This window comes from Xiphias gladius, chromosome 8, assembly GCF_016859285.1.
Source record: "Xiphias gladius isolate SHS-SW01 ecotype Sanya breed wild chromosome 8, ASM1685928v1, whole genome shotgun sequence".
In the NCBI taxonomy this organism is placed as follows: Eukaryota; Metazoa; Chordata; class Actinopteri; order Istiophoriformes; family Xiphiidae; genus Xiphias; species Xiphias gladius.
This window is the reverse complement of record NC_053407.1, coordinates 7,115,610-7,133,910: the sequence shown is the minus strand read 5'-3', so window position 1 is coordinate 7,133,910 and position 18,301 is coordinate 7,115,610. Positions and strand designations below refer to the sequence as shown.

Sequence of the window (18,301 nt, the reverse complement as noted above, 5' to 3'; positions counted from 1 at the left end):
AATTCTGTACTTAAAATTCTGGGGTGCCAGTAATTTCAACCAGGACTGTACGACCAACACAAGAAAAGACCTGCATTTTATTATGCAAGAAAACTGAACACAGTTAAATAATAATGATAGTGTATTTAAAGACTCTATTTAATAATGACTGGCCTCTGGACACGGGGGTAGTTGATAAAAATAGCAATTTGATTTTTATTTCTTTCATAAAAGCATTGTCATGTAGCATTATACATTTCCAAAAAATAAATAAATTCAATATCTTGCGTATAAAAAACATCTGTTTCTAAAATCTATCTTAAGACCACAGACAACAACCATCAATGTGTTTGCAGTTATCATCTTTCTTTCTTGCCAGTCAGCTGTGGGACATCTCACTTTATTTTCACAATAAGGGATCTTTGAATACACCTTAAAATGCTTTTATGGTTATAAAAAAGAAATACACAGAAATACACCAATACGTATCATTCATCTATTACAACATTATAGAGCTTCTTTTGCAGGGAGCAAGTTTAGCCCCTTAAGACTTATGAAAGCTGCTCTACCCATTGCTGTATACAAAATAATAATTGAGCATCCTCTTTCTCCCTCCTAAAGAGTGACATAATAAGGCTTGCAAGACTTATAATGTATATCATATATTGCATTAGGAGAGGCATGAACTAAAACTGTAACTTTGATACAGATAGAGAGCTTGCGCAAGAAGATACTTTGTGCAGTCTTGGGTGTAACTCAAATTTATGTGACAACTACCTGAAGCTTAGTGAAACATCACATTATTGAATTGGTATGTAATGCATGTATTACAAACTTTGAAAATTATATTTCTATTACTTTATCATACAGTAATAATGTGTGTGTGTGTGTGTGTGTATATATATATATATATATATATATATATATATTCTTATTGTATATTATATTTTAACCACAAATAAAGGCAATAAACCAGGTGCATCAAGATAAAAGACACCACTGCAACTCACATGCAAACACATCGGTCTTGTAAAAACAGTTAATGCATGAAGTAGTGAGCAAATAGTCTTGAGCCCTGACTGTTCCCAATTCTGTAAATGACTGACCCCACCTACCCCACTGTGACTGAATGGTTTTAGCAAATAGAGACCTAAAAATAAATACATTTCACCCTATTTCACCAAGCTCTGTTTACATTTTTTTTCAGCCAGAGGCTGGGTTACAGACATGATCTGCACATCCCTGGTTATCAAGTGATTCTTGTTGCACAGTTCACTCGGATTTGGCCCGTGTGCATTCTGACAAGCAGAAAGTCTCAATCTTTTAGCACCTGGTCCATTTTGAGATTAGGCTTAAAAAAAAAAAAAAAATCAAAGATGGTACATTTATTGCCAAACTAAAACGTGTTGCACTCTTTTGCGTGGGTGTGTATATGCACATAAAGTTTGTACATTTAACAAATACATTATAAATTCCCATGTATTAATCCTAATTTCTAAGGTAATGCCTTTTTCACCCTAAAGTCTGAGTAGGTCAAAGTGTAAGCTTTGTATCCTTTAGTGGAGGACTTCCTCTGTTAAAATGGTGATTTTGCACTCCAATAAGAGACTGAATCTCATTTATTAACCTCTTAAAAGGAAGTGCTTTTTTATTTATTGGGCCTTAGGAAGTGTAAGTTGCCTAAATAAACCACGTACCTCACAAGTTATTCATGCCTCCTAGAAGGCCTACAGTGTCCTCTGTACGCTGTTACTAAATCCCTCCTATGCATTGCCCACACATCTACATGTGCTGATCATGAACCATCAACACGGACACATCTTAATCAGCTTATTAACACCTAACCCTAACTTAGTCATCATTGATAATCAAGTGAGGCATGTAAAATATAAACACAAGATAAACAGAGTGCAGACATATGAAATGGACAGTTTAAGTCAATTACCAAGACAAGATCAAGGGTGCACTCCAACCCTGAAAATTATAGATAACCTTCAGGTGATCTATTGTACTACTCAGCAGCCAAAGTGGAGATCCTCAGCGCTTGAAATTAATGTCTGAGCATTGCTGACTGAATTGCTAACTTTACAATTCAGTGATCTCAACAGTACACAGTAAACATTCTCACTCTTGCCTGAATACTCGTGGAAATGGAGGTTTTTATTAAGTGGCTAGTGGCTGGAATTAGATGGGTGCTGTAGGTCAAACAAAATCATTTTACCTGCTCTGCTAAATTAGCTTTCTAGCTAGTTAGCTTTGTTTAGGTTACCTGAGAAAAACTTTCACACAACAGGTTACTCATTTACTTGTTTCATGTGCCTACTAACCCTTTTCACAAACATTGCCACCATGCACAGCAGTCAGAATGTAATAGTTCAGCAATATGTTCATCACTGGTTTGGTTCTGCTCCAGTACACTAAATGTGACTGAAACAAATACTATGAGATTAAAGAGCTAATTTTCAGCCAAAAGCTTTTAGTGAAGGTGTTCACATCCTGGTCTCAGAAAGCTAATAGAGAGCTAGGCCCAAGAATTAGCGTTAGCCTGTTAGCAGTTCTTTTTATTGTGGATTAGGTCAAACATATAAATATACAGACTGCAAGGTATTATAGCACACTGAAGAAGGCTCGAAACCACGACATCTGTACTGTTTCATTTCACCTTTGCTAGTCCAAAAGTGTCTAAAGAATATGGAGCCTCTGCATCAGTTCTGTTAGCGTGGACTCTTTCTTCCACTAATGTGAAAGTATGTTTGCTATGTTTGTGAAAAGGGTAAATTTTTCAATGGACCTTTAACATGACATTGACTATGGCTCCGAGCAAAATTGTCTTCTGTTGTGGTAACTAGGGAACAAGTTGCCAGTCCTGTTTATATATGTACAGTATGTCTACTAATAAAATAAAGTGACACAAATGGAAACACCTGACAGCTGACGCAAGCATGCGATCACTTAAATTTTTTGTTTGGTTTCTCCCATGTACACAGGTTTTGGGTTTAAACACATTTGCATTATCCTTTATACATTGAGCCTTACAATCACAGTGCCTATTAAACAAATGTAGGATCTCTATCATGTAAATTTAATATATTCCGTAGATAACCTTGAGTTGACTTGTAAAAGTGGAAAACAATAAAACAGAACTGGAACAGCCTAATCGGCAATCTCAGACAAAAAATGGCAGGAATTATTGATTTGATTAGAAGTAAAATCTTAGTCAGAATTTGTTGGAATTAAACTAAAATTGCAAAGTGTAAAAGATTTGAATCTTGAGAATAACCACTCAATACCTGTCATGTTTGCAATGGTATGGAGTTGAGTTTTAAATTCAACTTTTACCCACTTTCATGCAGAGATTTCTAGCATGTTCATAGTTAAAATTCTGAAAAAAACAACTAAAAGTACCCCAAACATGACTGGGTGCCACTTTAGTATATACAAACAAAACAAAATGTAATTTATAATCTCACACTTTTCCAGCAAATGTTTTTCTATGGCCAGATATAATGGCAACCATGTAATTATTGTTATATTATTTATCTATTACACTTGGAAATGTTTGAAGGCCTGATAATAAAGTTAACAAATTCTGATTGTGATGTTGCTTCATATTTGAATACTAATTGTCACTCTTTAAGATTTGCACAGATAATGAGTCATAACAATATTCAATAGTTGCCTGGCGAAGAAAAAAATCCATAAAAGATCCACAGTAAATATAAAAATGCATAGTTTGGATGAAGGGAGATGATTGTATGTTGGAGTTTATCTGGGTTCAGGTCTCACTCTTTGTGCATGACAAACATATAGAAAGAAATACTTGGAATGAGGCAAAAATGAACAACAGCCTTTGACGGCTTTTGAATATGCAGTTTAGGCCTATACCACACTTGTAGAATAACACTTTAAATGTAGGTGGTAGGATCAAGAAATGCTTAATCAACAACTGAAGATGGAAGAAAAAACAATAGTTATCAGCTTGCCTTTAGGTTTGAAGTTCAGTTCATGCACACTGCTCTCACTCTAGTTCACTGATGTTTGAAAGAGGCATTCATGGAAGAGAAGTCTGTTTATGGTACATACTCAGTTTATGCTTTTCAATATAATAAGAACCCATTGTGTAGTCTCTCGTACTACTTCATGATGGTTTCTGAGGTGAACCATGCCGGTTTGGGCATAGAGTTGGCAATGCTACAGTGACGTCCTCACGCCAGGTGAAGTTAACCCTTCGTTGACAAGGATTAAGCAGCATGCGCTGCACTCCCCCTCTTAGAGAATCCACCTTAGAAAAGGAATTATCTAATATATTGATCATACATCAGTTTAGTTGATATATGTGAACATGAAAAATCTCTTCCAAAACTAGTAACCCCAATTCCCTAGTATCAGTCTGACATGCCATGAAGAGAAATACTTTGGGCTTCCTACCTGACAGAGATTTGGAAATACTGAGGAGTTGGAGCTTTTACTCCAAAATTACCTTTATGTAATTTTAATAGGAAGTCCATACGCTCATAAAATCATCATGAATACTGTTACTGTGCCTACAATTTTAGTCTGCATTTAGTGATGGAGTCCTTCCAGGGTTTGTGTCTTAATCATATTATCATATTATCTTCTTTGGAAGATTTGAGAAAGACTTATTGATGTTCACAAATCAGAACTGAGCTGTCTAGTTACAGTGTGGAGTGTCCTTTTACCCCTCTCCCTACAGCTCAAGAGAGATAATGATACTTATCCCTAATCAGTATCAACTGGGACAACTTCACCCCACTGGCCTCTTCTCAGCTTTCGGGCTGAAAGTCTTTCTTCCTGCCTTTCCTCCAATGGGAAACACCACAGTCTGTAAAGCAGACAAGAAGAGAACCTCCATTAAACATTTACACTGACTGTCTGATTGATTAACTCCTATTCTGTAAATATTATTACCATTGACATTTTTTTACTGTCATATCATGAAAATGGATCACTTCCCTGACTCTCACCATATGGATACAGTATGAGCCATGGGACCAGAGCTACTTAACTTTAAGCACAACTTTAGTCTCAGATTTCACCTTTTTGAGGAGTCACATACAAAGTAGTTGCAGCTTTAGTTCTTAAACTGCACAATAATGGCAGTATACTGTACATATATACGATTGTGACTAAATCACAGAGACTTCGGAACACTTAACTAATAATATTTGGCTAATTTCCAAACCACACACATACTTCCTGAATCAGAGAGCCATCTGATTTATCAGATGAGCAACTTTTTATCTGTAAGAAATGTATATTTTTGGCCACTCCAAATATATGCACAATTAAGTGTAGAATAAAGGTTATTTTGAAATACACCAAATCAGCAAAGTGTTTAAAGGAGCAGTTCAACACACTCGGGAAATACACTTAATCGCTATCCTACAGAGAAATACATGAGAAGACTGATTCGACCTTCATGTATAAAATATGAAGCTGGTGCTAGCAACCTCAAGCTTAGCTTAGTACAAAGAAGACAGGGGAAAACAGCTAGCATGGTTCTGACCAAATGTGACAAAATCCACCTACCAGCACCTCTAAATCTCAGTAATTAACAGTCTAGTTTAAGCTTCCAAAAAAAAAAACGAGTTGTAAAAATGACAATTGTTTCTGTTTTAAAGAGGGTTATGTGCTGGACTAGTTCTTGGCTTGGACCAGTTGCCATGTAGTTAAAGTATGACCCTTTGCCACCATTTTGAGAAGGTCGGCGAGTGTGGCACATTTGGTTCTGCAAATCTCTCCAAATGGCTAAAATGAATAGTATTTCATTGTTGTGATTCATTTTTATTGCATCAACATTGGTAGAGTTGCAGTTTAGAATTTGTACAACAGGGTCAATAAATACTGACTTTTTGTTATAAGGGTGTTATTTTCTCTCTAATTTAGAATTTTCATTAGGTGGAAGTAAAAATTTAAATTTTTGCTGGAGATTTTGAAATGTCACTCTGGGGTGGTGGTGGGGACAGGGAGACTTATTATATTTCAAAATTTTCCAAAGTGTCCCTTATCCATAGAGCCCAAGATTGTTCATTCTGGCCATATAGTTGTGGAGGTGTTGCTGATTGAATTTGGGTATATTTTTTCTGATGAAGACACTGGCCCTTATAGATGGACAAGGAAGAGGTGGACTATACTACAGGATTGTTTTGATACTTTTGTATTTGTATTTCTACTATGAACAATTTCTACACTGAACAATGTCACTGTTCCAAAGGAGAAAATCCAAGCTGACCACAGTGAAGAAAAGAAAAGAGAAAGGTTTTCGCAACTATCTTTTAAAGACAGTTTCAGTCAATACTCAAGAGATCACAAGGTTTTCGTTAGATGGTCACTTTAATACTCAAATGGAATAGATAACAGTTTGGCAGTGTTAGCTGGTGGAATGCAATGACATTGTGCATTCCGGTATCCCAGATGTGAGAGCCTCATACAGCACACATACTGTATACTGTTACTTCCAGACAATGACGGATTATCCTGTGTATGAACGTGTGGAGGGTGCAGTGTAATTACAGCACATACCAAAACAGTTCTGGTTTAAATTCAACAAATATATTACATTCCCCATCTTTGCAACAGTAATCTTTATCAATATGCTGTCACTGACACTTAGCTCAAGAGTTTTCCATATACTGTAGGTGTTTTTATTTTATTTTTTGGCATATTTCTGGCAGGAGTTAGTGGTACTTCAATCAAAGACCTATGGGGTGTTGGGTCTGTGGTTCTTCCCAGAGCTGTAATATACTTGTTTTTAACTATCCTCTTGCATAGGTAATGATGATGATGGCTAGCCTCCCTCACATATTCTGTGAAACTTCCAAGTGTTGGTTAGGCATGTCCTCACGAAAGCGAAATTACATGACTGGTAGGGGCAGTATATCAGGATGTGAAGTAAAGGCACTAGCAGAATCAACTAACAGAGCTTTTACTGCAAAGATCTCAGCATCTGAGTTACATAACAAATTGTCATTTTTACGCTTCAATTAACTTTATTTGGTTCTTAATTGATGTAATGTAGCTTTATTTAATTCTGTAGTGTACAACAGGCAGATCTTCTGAGAAAGTGCTTCCTTTCACTGGGTTTGCACTGTAGTGTGTTGAGAGCAGCAACAACAAATAAATCAGCTATTCTCCACTTACTCAGCTGAGAAGAACAGTGATATCTCACTGCTTATCACTTTGCCATCTGCCACTGAAATGTGTCAAGTGTTAGCTCTTGTACCGATGAGCCACAGTTTGTGCCACTGCAGCATGCTCCTAACAGCTTCTGTGATTTTGATGCACATTGATATTTATGATCACGATTATGATTATGATTATTATGATTATTATGACAAATAATATTTGGAGATGAAACATGGTGAGGTGTAAGGTTAAATATGCAGAGCTAAATTTATATGTCTTCATAGAGGCCCTAGGTCGGGGGGACTCAGAGGATGCCTCGCAGTCTGAAAAGGGAGGTAACACTTTATGATTAAAAACATATGTTAGTGACGTGTCTTAGGAAAACAACTGCATTATTTAAGAGTCGGTGGTCAAGGCTGATTTTTGTTCAGTGGCTTCATACACTCTCAAAAGCAGATCTGCAAATGTTTGATGTGACGCTGTACTTCTTTGTAATAATGGTTTTAGACATATAAGGTCACATTCTGACATTGAGGGAATATCATTCTTTGAATGACTGGGGTAGCATTAGCGTAACAGATGCCTACACTACCTAATCATTCTGTCTTCCCAATAAGAAACATACTGCATTTTGTAAGGTTTAGTCGTGTCTTGTCAATTTAACTACAGCAACGTCAAATGCTGTTAGACCTGCTTGCCTCAGCATTCAGCAAGATGATGGATACATTTTTAAATTAGGGGCTTGTTATAATGTATGTAGCAATTTTTAGGTGAATAATGCATCACAAAATGTCTGTCATACTGGACTGAAAACAAGGCTTATCACAGTTAAATTGTCTTTTAAATCTTTTACCCAGTCATCCTTCAGTGCACAATTCTACAATTTATAGAGCCAGTTTCACAGACGAAGCTTAGATTAAGCCATGAGTAGGCCTTAATGTCTACTAGTTAAAATATAAAATTTAAGTAGCTTTCATGAAAATGACTTAAATTTAACTTAGTTAGTCACAGAGCCTAAACGAAAACACCTGGGTTAAGCCCCGTTAGGTTAACTATGAGCATGTTCTGTTGGTGTAATGGTGCTCATAAAAACCCAGAATGGAACAGAAAACACCATTACTGGTGTGAATCTTGAGACAAAAATAATGGCAGAGGCAAAAAGACTTACTTAGTAGGGCACATTTTAAACTTTAGTGAGTAAGAAAAAAAAGCTACTAAAACAAATTTTGTCGAGTTATTGAAAGTAAAAACCATACAACTGCTACTGAGCATAAGAAAAAGAGTGATTGGGCAGCAATTTGCAGTGAATTCAATGCAAATGAAAATGTAACCACAAGGACAGTATAATAACTTCAGGTGAGATATTTTCATTGAGTTTCATATTTTTTATTTTCATTTTTATGTGACACCACTAATATTGAGTGATATCTAGCTTTACAGACTCTGTGGAAGAACCTTATACTGGCTTTAAAAAGAGAGAGAATGCAGACATCAGAAGAGATCAATTTACAATTGGTAGTGGAACATCAAATAAAAACAAGACTGATGAGCAACTTGCTGTCTGGAATAATAGGACAACAGCAAACTCTGGATTGTATACCAGACAATGACCATTTAGACAATTCAGATGAAGACCTGAGTACAAATGGCAAATACACCAAGGAAACTAAATTGGTTACTTCCTTTTGGTAAATATATTCCACTGTCTGTGTCAATCTTTATTTTTATTTTATTCTAAGGGTCAGATTAGTTTATTTGTGCTTATAACAGTGTTCTTCTTTCAGAGGAAAGGAATCTGAACAGGTTTCAAGTGTCAGCACACAGTGAGTGTGTGCGTGCCACATCTGCTATGCCATCCAAGAGTAAAAATGCTGTCACCACCTTTCAGCAGAGAACAAAAAAGATAACTCTGCATGAAAAGTTAGCCGGAGAATTTCTTGAGCTGTTAATGAAATATCTGAAGGTAGAACATAAAATGAAAATGAGAATTCTACAAGTTCAGTTGGATATGAAGTTGGAGGAGAAAGCTATGATCAAACAAGACTAAGTCAAAACCTAGAGTGTGGCTGTACCACCCTTTATCTGTTTGCTTCTCTCCTATGGTCTGTGCTCACATATACAGTAATTGAATACCGCCCTATTCCCAATAAAGCTGTTCTCATGTACCTGTCTTTCTGTTTCGGTTGTCAGTTAACAGAACAAGTATGAAATAGTGACTGAGACATGGCACATTAAGACTACATGTTAACCAGCAGTAACATCTAAGCCGTTTCCAAGCTGCTGCCCTGCACTGCTAAAATCCTGATTTTAGAATCTGTGGGGTCAATTGAATGAGATGCATAGAGGGGGGTGCCTGCGGAGGGAAGCCTGACCTTGCACTTAGGGGAAATACTGGCGCCTCTCTTCTACAGAAAGAAGCTAAGGTTTATCAAGAAAGTTGTCTCTAGGTGCTTTTTTGAAGAAAAGTCGCTAACAGGATGTGAAAAGTCGGTAAATCAAGCGACTAAAGCACTAAGTTGAAAACACTGCTTGTAAACTCCCCTCTGATGACTCACTAGATACTGTTTGCGCCAGTTCATTACAGAGACATTATCAAAGCAACAAAAGACATAATGAATACATTCCATATCTAAATGCATCTCATCTAACTCAAGTGCTGCAATGTGAAAGCAACTATGTGTGCAAGTCCTTATTGGTCATTGCCTGCCTCAGCCCTGGGCACATCTGCTTGAACCTAACCTGCCACTGGAAGATCCAAAAAAAGGGATGCACAGCTGTAACACCTTGCAGCATCACCTTTGTTTGAAAAGAAGTGTAATATGCGAACACTGGATTTGATTTTTCCACACTCCAAACATACGCTCGTCCATCCCTTTATCCCTCTGCGGATATGAGCTCTTGGGTATCTTTGCTGCTAACCTGTTGTGGGATTTAGGTATGGAGTGAATAAATAGTTACTCTGACCATACCCACTGTTACCAAGTAGTATTCCACTATATTGTCCACTCTGAAACTGCACACAGTGATGAGTTGAGAAAAATCCTTTAATTGTGAGTTGCACCTTTCAACTGGGCAACAATGTTTGAAAACTGTAATTTAGGAGCGCATACACCCTGAACATTGATGGGAAACCAGTTCTTACAGTTCCTGTACCCCTCAGCCTCAGGAGTTGATGGAGACTTGGGAACATTACATACATCTTTACAGCCAATCATTCCTGGGAAGTGCCCATTTTCATAGAATTGCACTTTATAGTTGGCTTAGCCAGCAGCATCAGGAAACCTGATGAAAACACTCTTCAGTTCACAAATGGCCATGCTGACTTTGTGAATTATTCTGCACACAGTTGCTTCACCGACACTACACAGATCAACAGATTCACAATAAATGATTCCAGATGCCAAAAACCTCAAAGTGATCAGAACTTGGAGAGAGGTGGGTGAAGGCCTTTCTCTGAAACAGAGAGGAAAGTCTGGGCTCCATCAAAGGTATTTTCTCCAGTGCATTTCCTTTGTACATACGAAAGCAGCTATGCTAGGCCTAAGCTTTGTCTTTGAAACTGGCCTCCTAGACTCCCGACTCTCTTTTCAAACTACTGCAGGAATCAAAAAGTGTGTAACATTTTGCTAACTGCATTTTAGTAATTGACTGAGGTATTTTCTGTCTAGCACTATGATGAAAAAAAAGGGTGTATGTAAGTTTACTTGTTGGCTATACATTGTGAAGACCAATTTGAGTTTTAGACCATTGGTGTGCGTACTGTCCTGACTGAAAAATGCACGTCCACCTCTACCTGTCCTAGTTTCACAACTGTTTTACCCCATGTGAGGCAGATCACAGCTTCAGAGTCTTGGCTTCTGGCTAATCTAAAATGTAAATGAAAAACAAATGCTGATGGAGCCTTTGTAATAAATCCGTTAGACATCTTTATATGGAATGGCTCTTCGTGAATAGTTTTTACTTTGCTTTAAATTGTTTTTACACCGCTTGTGCTATGTGTGTGCTAGTCTCTGTTATTATATCCCTGTCACATTAGGAAAAAAATTATTCTTATTCCAAGTTTTTAGTTGTAGCCCACAGCGACACTGGAGGTTTTACTGTTTCCTCTGTTATACTCACAGTCCTGCTGCGCTTCTGTGCTGGCAAAGCACTCGCTGAAGAGGCAGTACATGGTGTGGCAGAAGTTGTCTAGGAGGGATTTCGGAGAAACAAATCGCCAGTTGGAGTCTGGCTCTCTGTCAGGCTCTTCTGTTAAACGATCCCAAATGTCCTGGATAGTCTCTGGAAGGTCCTGCTGGAACACCTGGACACACATGAAAACACACGAAAACACACACACGAGTGAGAGATAGCCAGATGGGCTATCTGCGAGTGAGTAAATGTGTATGGATCCATAAGGTGATTTGCATCTATAAAGGTCAACATAGGAAATAAAGTAAATCAACTATAGTGTGACATTAAATAAATCCATTCACCGTGAGGATTTCAAAATGTGATATTTATGGATTTTGTGAAAGTTCAATACACACAAGTTACATACACTACCAGTCAAAGGTTTTATAACACATCAGTTTTTCCAGCTGTTATTTAAATTTACATAATTCGAGTTCTCAGTGTTTCTTAAGTTAAAGCATAGCACAAATGAACAATTGGAGATTTTAAAAATAAGGAATTGTGGAATGTTCTTGTTGAATTAAATTTAATGTAACCCTGCAGCCAAACACACTTGTGGCAATCTTTTCTACAATGGAAATGAAACATTGTTTACAAGGTTCGTCCCAACACTGTTGCAGAAGTTCCCAGAAGTGTGTTGCACTTGTAGTTTGCTTTGCTTTCACCTTCTGTCCAGTTCATCCCAAACCAGCTCTATGGGGTTTAAGTCTGGAGACTGTGCTGGTCTTCCATCATGTGAAGCCACTATCTAATTCTTTTCTTCCAATCTTTTGGGTCGTTATCTTGCTCTAGGATGACCCCCTTACCAGGTAGTCTGTCCTCCTTTGTTACTTGCCTTTTTCTCACCATTCTGATAACAATATACAGCACTACTTCCTGTTGTACAGTGTTGTCCTAATAATGCATCAGAGGGTGTAGTAACACATATTGTTCCAATACTGCCTTATACAAACAGAGGGTTTGTAAGTAATCAACAAAGTTTGGGGCATCTTTAGGATTTTTTTGCTTCAACTTTCAAGGTCTCATTTACTTCCATTGTTGCAAGAAAGCTGTAAGTTAACCAATTTCTTAGTCCTTGAAAAGCTCCTGGTTTCTCTGAAATTTACATGATGTTTTAATTTTTGGTGACCAAACTTTTTTTTTTTTCCACCTTGAGCAGTTTACCACTTACCATTTAAGGCTATTCACTGGACTTGAACTGCTTAAATTGCAATAAAAACTTGAAAACTGGGTTTTCTTTTTCTAAAACTTTTGAGCAGTAGTGTACACGAAAAAAAAAAAAAAAAAAAAAAAAAAAGACCGATCACCCATCAGTCACTTTTTACTACATTTCCTTCCTCCATTTCCATTTGGAGTAAACCGACATATGTTTTTAATTCATAAGTGTCCAGGCTGAATTTGTCACTCCTGTAGCTTCAGTCTGCAGACTTTGGGTCCTCACATCTTCCCAACACCCACGCCCAGGACCTCAATGAAATGACATGTGAAGTAAGAAAATGTTGCATATGTAGTTGTTGAGACTTTGGTTTGGTTTGCTTTCCCTTTTTGGTCACACTGCCACTTTTATTGTCAATATGGTGACAATTATGTGTGTCCAACTACTACACACAGTATACAATACATTCATCAACCATTCCCTGCGCACCAATCACTGTGGACACAGTAAGTAAAGGCATCCATTAAGTGTGACATCAAACATAGAAGCTCGACTCGACTGTTTCTCTGATCTTTAACTGATCCCAACGCCTCAATTGGTTGCTTTCAGAAGTTTTAAATAATTGGACTTGAAAGGAAACTCAAATAGGAACGTTTAGGGCCATTTAGTGTCATTAATGTTATCAACCATAGTGATAGGATAAAATACTTTTGTAAACGTGGCTCCGGGATTCTGAGATGAGTCAGGAAGACAGACCATGGCTGCTAGTGAGCTGGGGTAACCAAAAATGGTAACCAGCAAGGACCCAGTGATTGTCATTGTAATGCAAGAGACACAAGGACTTCAAGTGGCAGACATCCCTGAGGTGTACCCCAGGCCCCAGGGCACTCTGTGATGATGCCTGATAGGACATTTGTCTGTGAATGCATGTAAATTGTCCAATTGTCCATGTCTGCCATTTAGAAACTGTTCATGAAAGTGTTCTCATCACTCCTACCTCTGGCCCAACATGGCTTAACCCAGAGGTCAGAGAGGACTCATATTTAAACTGAATAACTTGAGTGAAACATTTGATTTTTGATCAAATACCAGTGAAGATGAGTCACAATCAGAAAAAAACTATCATCCCAGTACTCATTACCATGCAAAATATCCCTCATACAAATTTCACTGAATTATCAATGGGTGTACTAAATTCATCTTCACAGAATTTTTTTTGACCATAAATAGAAGCTGTGCTTAATAAGGGTGTTCATTCCCAATATTGATAAATAGAATCAATGTGACATCCGTCTTCTGCCAAATATCCTCTGACCCTTACAGTCTGAGGGAAATTCACTTACTTACTGAATTGCTTCATTTGAAGAGGAACTGAAAACAGCTGTGGTACAGTTGCATGACCTCTGCCTTACCTCAGCAGGATGCGACTGTACAAAGACTCCCTCAGCATCCCTGAAGCGTCTTTCCAACTCAGCGGTGTATGGACGCGAAGGATGTCTTTCTGGCATAACCCGGATGATCTGAAATTTAAATTCCTCTTTAAGTTTCGTTACAACAAAATTTAAGATGTGATGACAAACTCGAGGACAGCAGAAAAAATATCTTCTCCATTCAGACTGCTGACTCTTTGTAAATGCCTAAAAATTGACAAAACTAAATAAATGTCTCATTGAAAAACTTGGAAATTCACAACTTGCACTATAAGGAAATCTAGCTAATAAAGTATTTCCTTGAAAGAATCTTAATATAAGCACAAATTGCATTATACAAAATAGGTTTTTTTTTTTTAAATGTTTTTGCACACTGTAACAGTTTAGTTATGAGAAACTTGAATCTTTTATTAAATGCTACTATTAATTGATGAACTGGAAATTCAATTAAAGTCAGAAGAGGCCTCCTAGCTCAAGCCACTGACCATTTTATTAATCTGGTGGTCAGCAAACCAGCCTCAGCAGTTCACTGCCAACAGATTGACTGGAGTGTTGCAGCAGACTGCAATGAACTGATTCACTTAGCTCTGAAATCCGGTCAGTATTAGATTAAGTGGGCATCAGTTGTGGTTTAAGGGTGTTTACATTTTTCATAAAAAATCTGCAATCAGTGCCTAATGCACAGGATTACAGGGGCCCAGGCCCTGAGGTTTTAGAGGGTTCAAGAGAAAGTAGAGAGAGCCGCAGTGGGGCACGCCTCACTGGTCTTGTCAGCAGCTCAGGTGAGCGGCACATGCTACTTTAGTTTTTACCTGAGGGCAAAGAGCGGGTCCAGGTGTGAGTGGTGTTGCAAGCTCATGTCACTGGTCAACATACAGTGTGTGTCTTTCCCTTAATCAGCCAATGACTGACATTTGATATTAAAATTATCATTATTGATTGATCGACAGAGCTGTAGTCTTATGATTCACCTCAGAGCTGCATAGAAAAGAGTAGGGCACATTTTATACATAATCAAACCATAAAACAAAAGGGTTTGAATGAGTGACATAATTCAAATGGCTGAGCTACTGACTGTGCTATAATGAATATATTTTATGAAAGAAACAGGGTCATCAAAGCTTCAAAAGTCAGAACTATGATGTCCTAGTAGAGTTACTGTAGACCGTGTTAATTTCCCATATCTAACTGTAGGCTCTCATGAAATGGTGTTATGCATTTATTTACAACTACTTAACTAAATCTAAGCCAAGGGCCAAGGGCCCCCGGAACTCTCAAGTAAGCTTTGCTTACAACATATAACAACAGGTCAACGCCCACACAAGCAGATTCTCACTAGTTTGTAAAAGCACCAATTTTTCGACATCAGCTGTGAAAACAATTTCATTTACATGATTAGTTAAACATTTTCACTCCTATAGTGGCATTAAAAAGTTTGGGCACCCCTGGTCAAAATTTCTGTTACTGTTAATAGCTAAGTGACCCACACCAGCAGATAAAAGAAAATGTTAAGACAGACTCAATAAAACAAGAATGCAACATTTTCATAAAAGAGGTGTCAACATTAAAACTTCTCAGCTTACGATAAGTGTACATACAATGGTTGGCCTTTCCACAGACAACATCAGTGTTAGGGTCAAATGCTAATTTGTTGTCCATTATTGTCCCAGATACTTGTACTGCTGGACAACTTCAACAGCCTGGCCATGAATAAAAGCAGGACCAACAGTTGGAGGTTTCTTTCTGGAGTCAATTATCATTTCTTGTGTTTAAGACACATTAATGTCTAGGAAGGTGCGATCACAGAAATCACTAAAATCATCCACCACTGGACCATGGTCAATATCATCGTCATTTAGCAGGGACATGTCATACGCAAACTTAATGATGTGTCTGTCCTCATAATGACACCGACACCTAGTGTGTAAAACAAATAACAAGGGTGGGAGGACACAGCCCTGGAGGGAGCCAGAAGAAGATTATCCAATTTTGCCTGAAATATTGAACATATTTTATAAATAACCAGAGAGGTAAGTGCCACAGGCTGAAAGTCATTTTCATTTGGTGCTTTAGTCTTAGGCACAGGTAAAATTATAGAATCCTTGGGGTGACTTGGGGTGACTTCATGAAGATGATGGAAAACATGTCAGGTAAAGGCTCTGCACAGTTCTTAAGAAGTCGATTGCCAATCTTGTCTTGGCCAGGACTTTTCCTCTCTTTCACTCGCCTGAAGAGTTTAAAAACCATGTCCCCATCAATATAATTAGGTCCATAAGTATTTGGACGGCAACACAATTTTCATACTTTTGCCTCTGTACAATACCATATTGGATCTGAAACAAGGCTATTAAGATGTGATTTAACTGTAGACATTCAGCTTTGATTCAAAGGGGTTTAACAAAACATTGCACTAACCGTTTAGGATATAAATACATAGTCCCTCTTTTTTCAGAAGCTCAAAATTAATTGGACAAACCAACACAATTATAAATATAAGGATTATTTTTAATACATGGATGAAAATCCTTTGCAGTCAAAGACTGCCTGAAGTCTGGAACCCATGGACATAACCAAATGCAGAGTTTTCTCCCTTGCGATGCTTTGCTAGGTCTTTACTTCAGCCGCCTTCAGTTGCTGCTTGTTTCTGGGTCTTTCTGCCTTCAGTTTTGTCTTCAGTCAGTGAAAAGCATGCTCAGGTCAGTTGACTGAGGTCAGTTGACTGACTTGGGCCATTGAAGAATATTCCATATCTTTGCCTTTAGAAGCTCTTGGGTTGCTTTCACGGTATGTTTTGGGTCATTATCCATCTATATTGCAATTTCCTATCAGTTTTGCATTTGGCTGAATCTGAGCAGATAGTATAGCCCTATACACTTCAGAATTCATCCTGCTTCTTCTATCAGCAGTCACATCGTTGGTAAACAACAGTGACCCAGATCCATTGGCAGCCATACATACCCATGCCATAACAATGCCTCCACCATGTTTGACAGATGATGTGGTACTCTTCATGAGCCGTTGCTTTCCTTTTCCATACTCTTCTCTTCCCATCATTCTGTTTCAAGTTAATCCTGGTTTCATCTGTCCTAAGAATCTTGTTCCAGAACTGGGTAAGCTTTTTTAGATGTTTTGTGGCAAAGTATAATCTGGCCTCTCTGTTCTTTCACTGTTTCCAATGGTTTGCACCTCATGACAAACCCTCTGTATTTATATTCATGAAAGGTTCTCTTGATTGTAGACTTTGAAAATGATACACCTACCTCCTCAAGAGTGTTCTCGATCTGGCTAGATGCAGTGAAGGGGTTTTTCTTCGCAGAGGAAAGAATTCTGCGATCATCCACTTTAGTTGTCTTCCATCCAGGCCTTTTGGTGTTGCTGAGCTCACCCGGGCATTCGTTCTTTTTAAGAATGTACCAAATTATTGATTTGGCCACTTCTAAAGTTTTTGCTATCTGTCTGATAGGTTAGTTTTGTTTTTTTAGCCTAATGATGGCCTCTTTCATTTGCATCAGCACCTCTTTGGACTGCATATTGAGAGTTCACATGAACAGCAACCAAATGCAAATTCAGCACTTGTATTTTTAGTAGTGACGGTAAAAACGGTAAAAACTGGTTAAAAACCAACAGGGTACGCATAATACACATTTGCTGCTTCTCATTGTCATTAGTTCAGCGCCAATTAATTATGTAGACAGGACAAAGAGGCAGTTCCTTAGTAGTTGGTATTTTAAAGTGGTCCCTATTTCAAAAAAATATATTTTGTTTTTACCTTTTTTAACACGCCTTGGTTGACCTGGAACCATAGCCTCTGGAGAACCAGTTCATCCAATCCCACCACCTGTAATTTCTGATGGATTGGGGAGAGGAGAGGAGATGAAAGAAGAAAAATTTAAAGAAGCAAAGGATGATGATTATGTTTTAATATTTTATCAGCCTGCACACACATCACCATGTAGCACTATGCTGTAACACAGTGTCTAAACTGCAAATATTGAAGGTTCAGGTGGAGTTGGAGATGTATTGGCCTGATGTAGCCATACCTTTGACTGGTGGAATAAAGTCTGGCCTAGTGAGACTAGTAGTGCATATGAAATTTACGGTCTGAGGAAACCCCTCCACCATGTCCTCTGATAGGAAAAGGAAGAGTCAATAAATCAAGCTTTACTCAAAGAGAGGTAAGAGAGTGTCATGATTTTTACCATTCTGCTTATGTTTGTGAGTTTAAAGACTTCCTTCTGATGAACCCTGATGGTGTAGTTTATGGGGAAGTTGTGCTTCTGTAACACAAAGAAAAAGAGGGGAGAGACAAATAAGCATATGCAGGTCATACATCAAGTGCTTCCTTTGAACCCCTAGAAAGCCATGATTACTTTTTATGTTTTTGAGAAAATGGTTGTGACATTTGCTATAAAGCCTG

At 37.9% G+C, this 18,301-nt stretch overlaps 1 protein-coding gene across 6 annotated transcripts in view; it reads right to left on the bottom strand.

The window, feature by feature from the left end:
• Positions 1 to 938: 938 nt before the first annotated feature.
• The window catches only part of il34 (interleukin 34), a 41,911-nt gene continuing 24,548 nt past the window's right edge, over positions 939 to 18,301 (bottom strand). For 4 of the 6 annotated variants that reach the window (XM_040134022.1, XM_040134023.1, XM_040134024.1 and 1 more), the window contains 5 exons: positions 18,084 to 18,161; positions 17,654 to 17,731; positions 13,867 to 13,974; positions 11,245 to 11,428; positions 939 to 4,822 (listed from right to left, as the gene is read on the bottom strand). In XM_040134022.1, the coding sequence (XP_039989956.1) occupies positions 4,764 to 4,822; positions 11,245 to 11,428; positions 13,867 to 13,974; positions 17,654 to 17,731; positions 18,084 to 18,161 (507 nt within the window). In that variant the 3' untranslated portion in view covers positions 939 to 4,763. Of the gene's footprint in view, positions 4,823 to 9,406; positions 10,579 to 10,608; positions 10,992 to 11,244; positions 11,429 to 13,866; positions 13,975 to 17,653; positions 17,732 to 18,083; positions 18,162 to 18,301 lie in introns of those variants that run through there. The other 2 variants (XM_040134027.1, XM_040134026.1) reach the window with 2 other exon arrangements.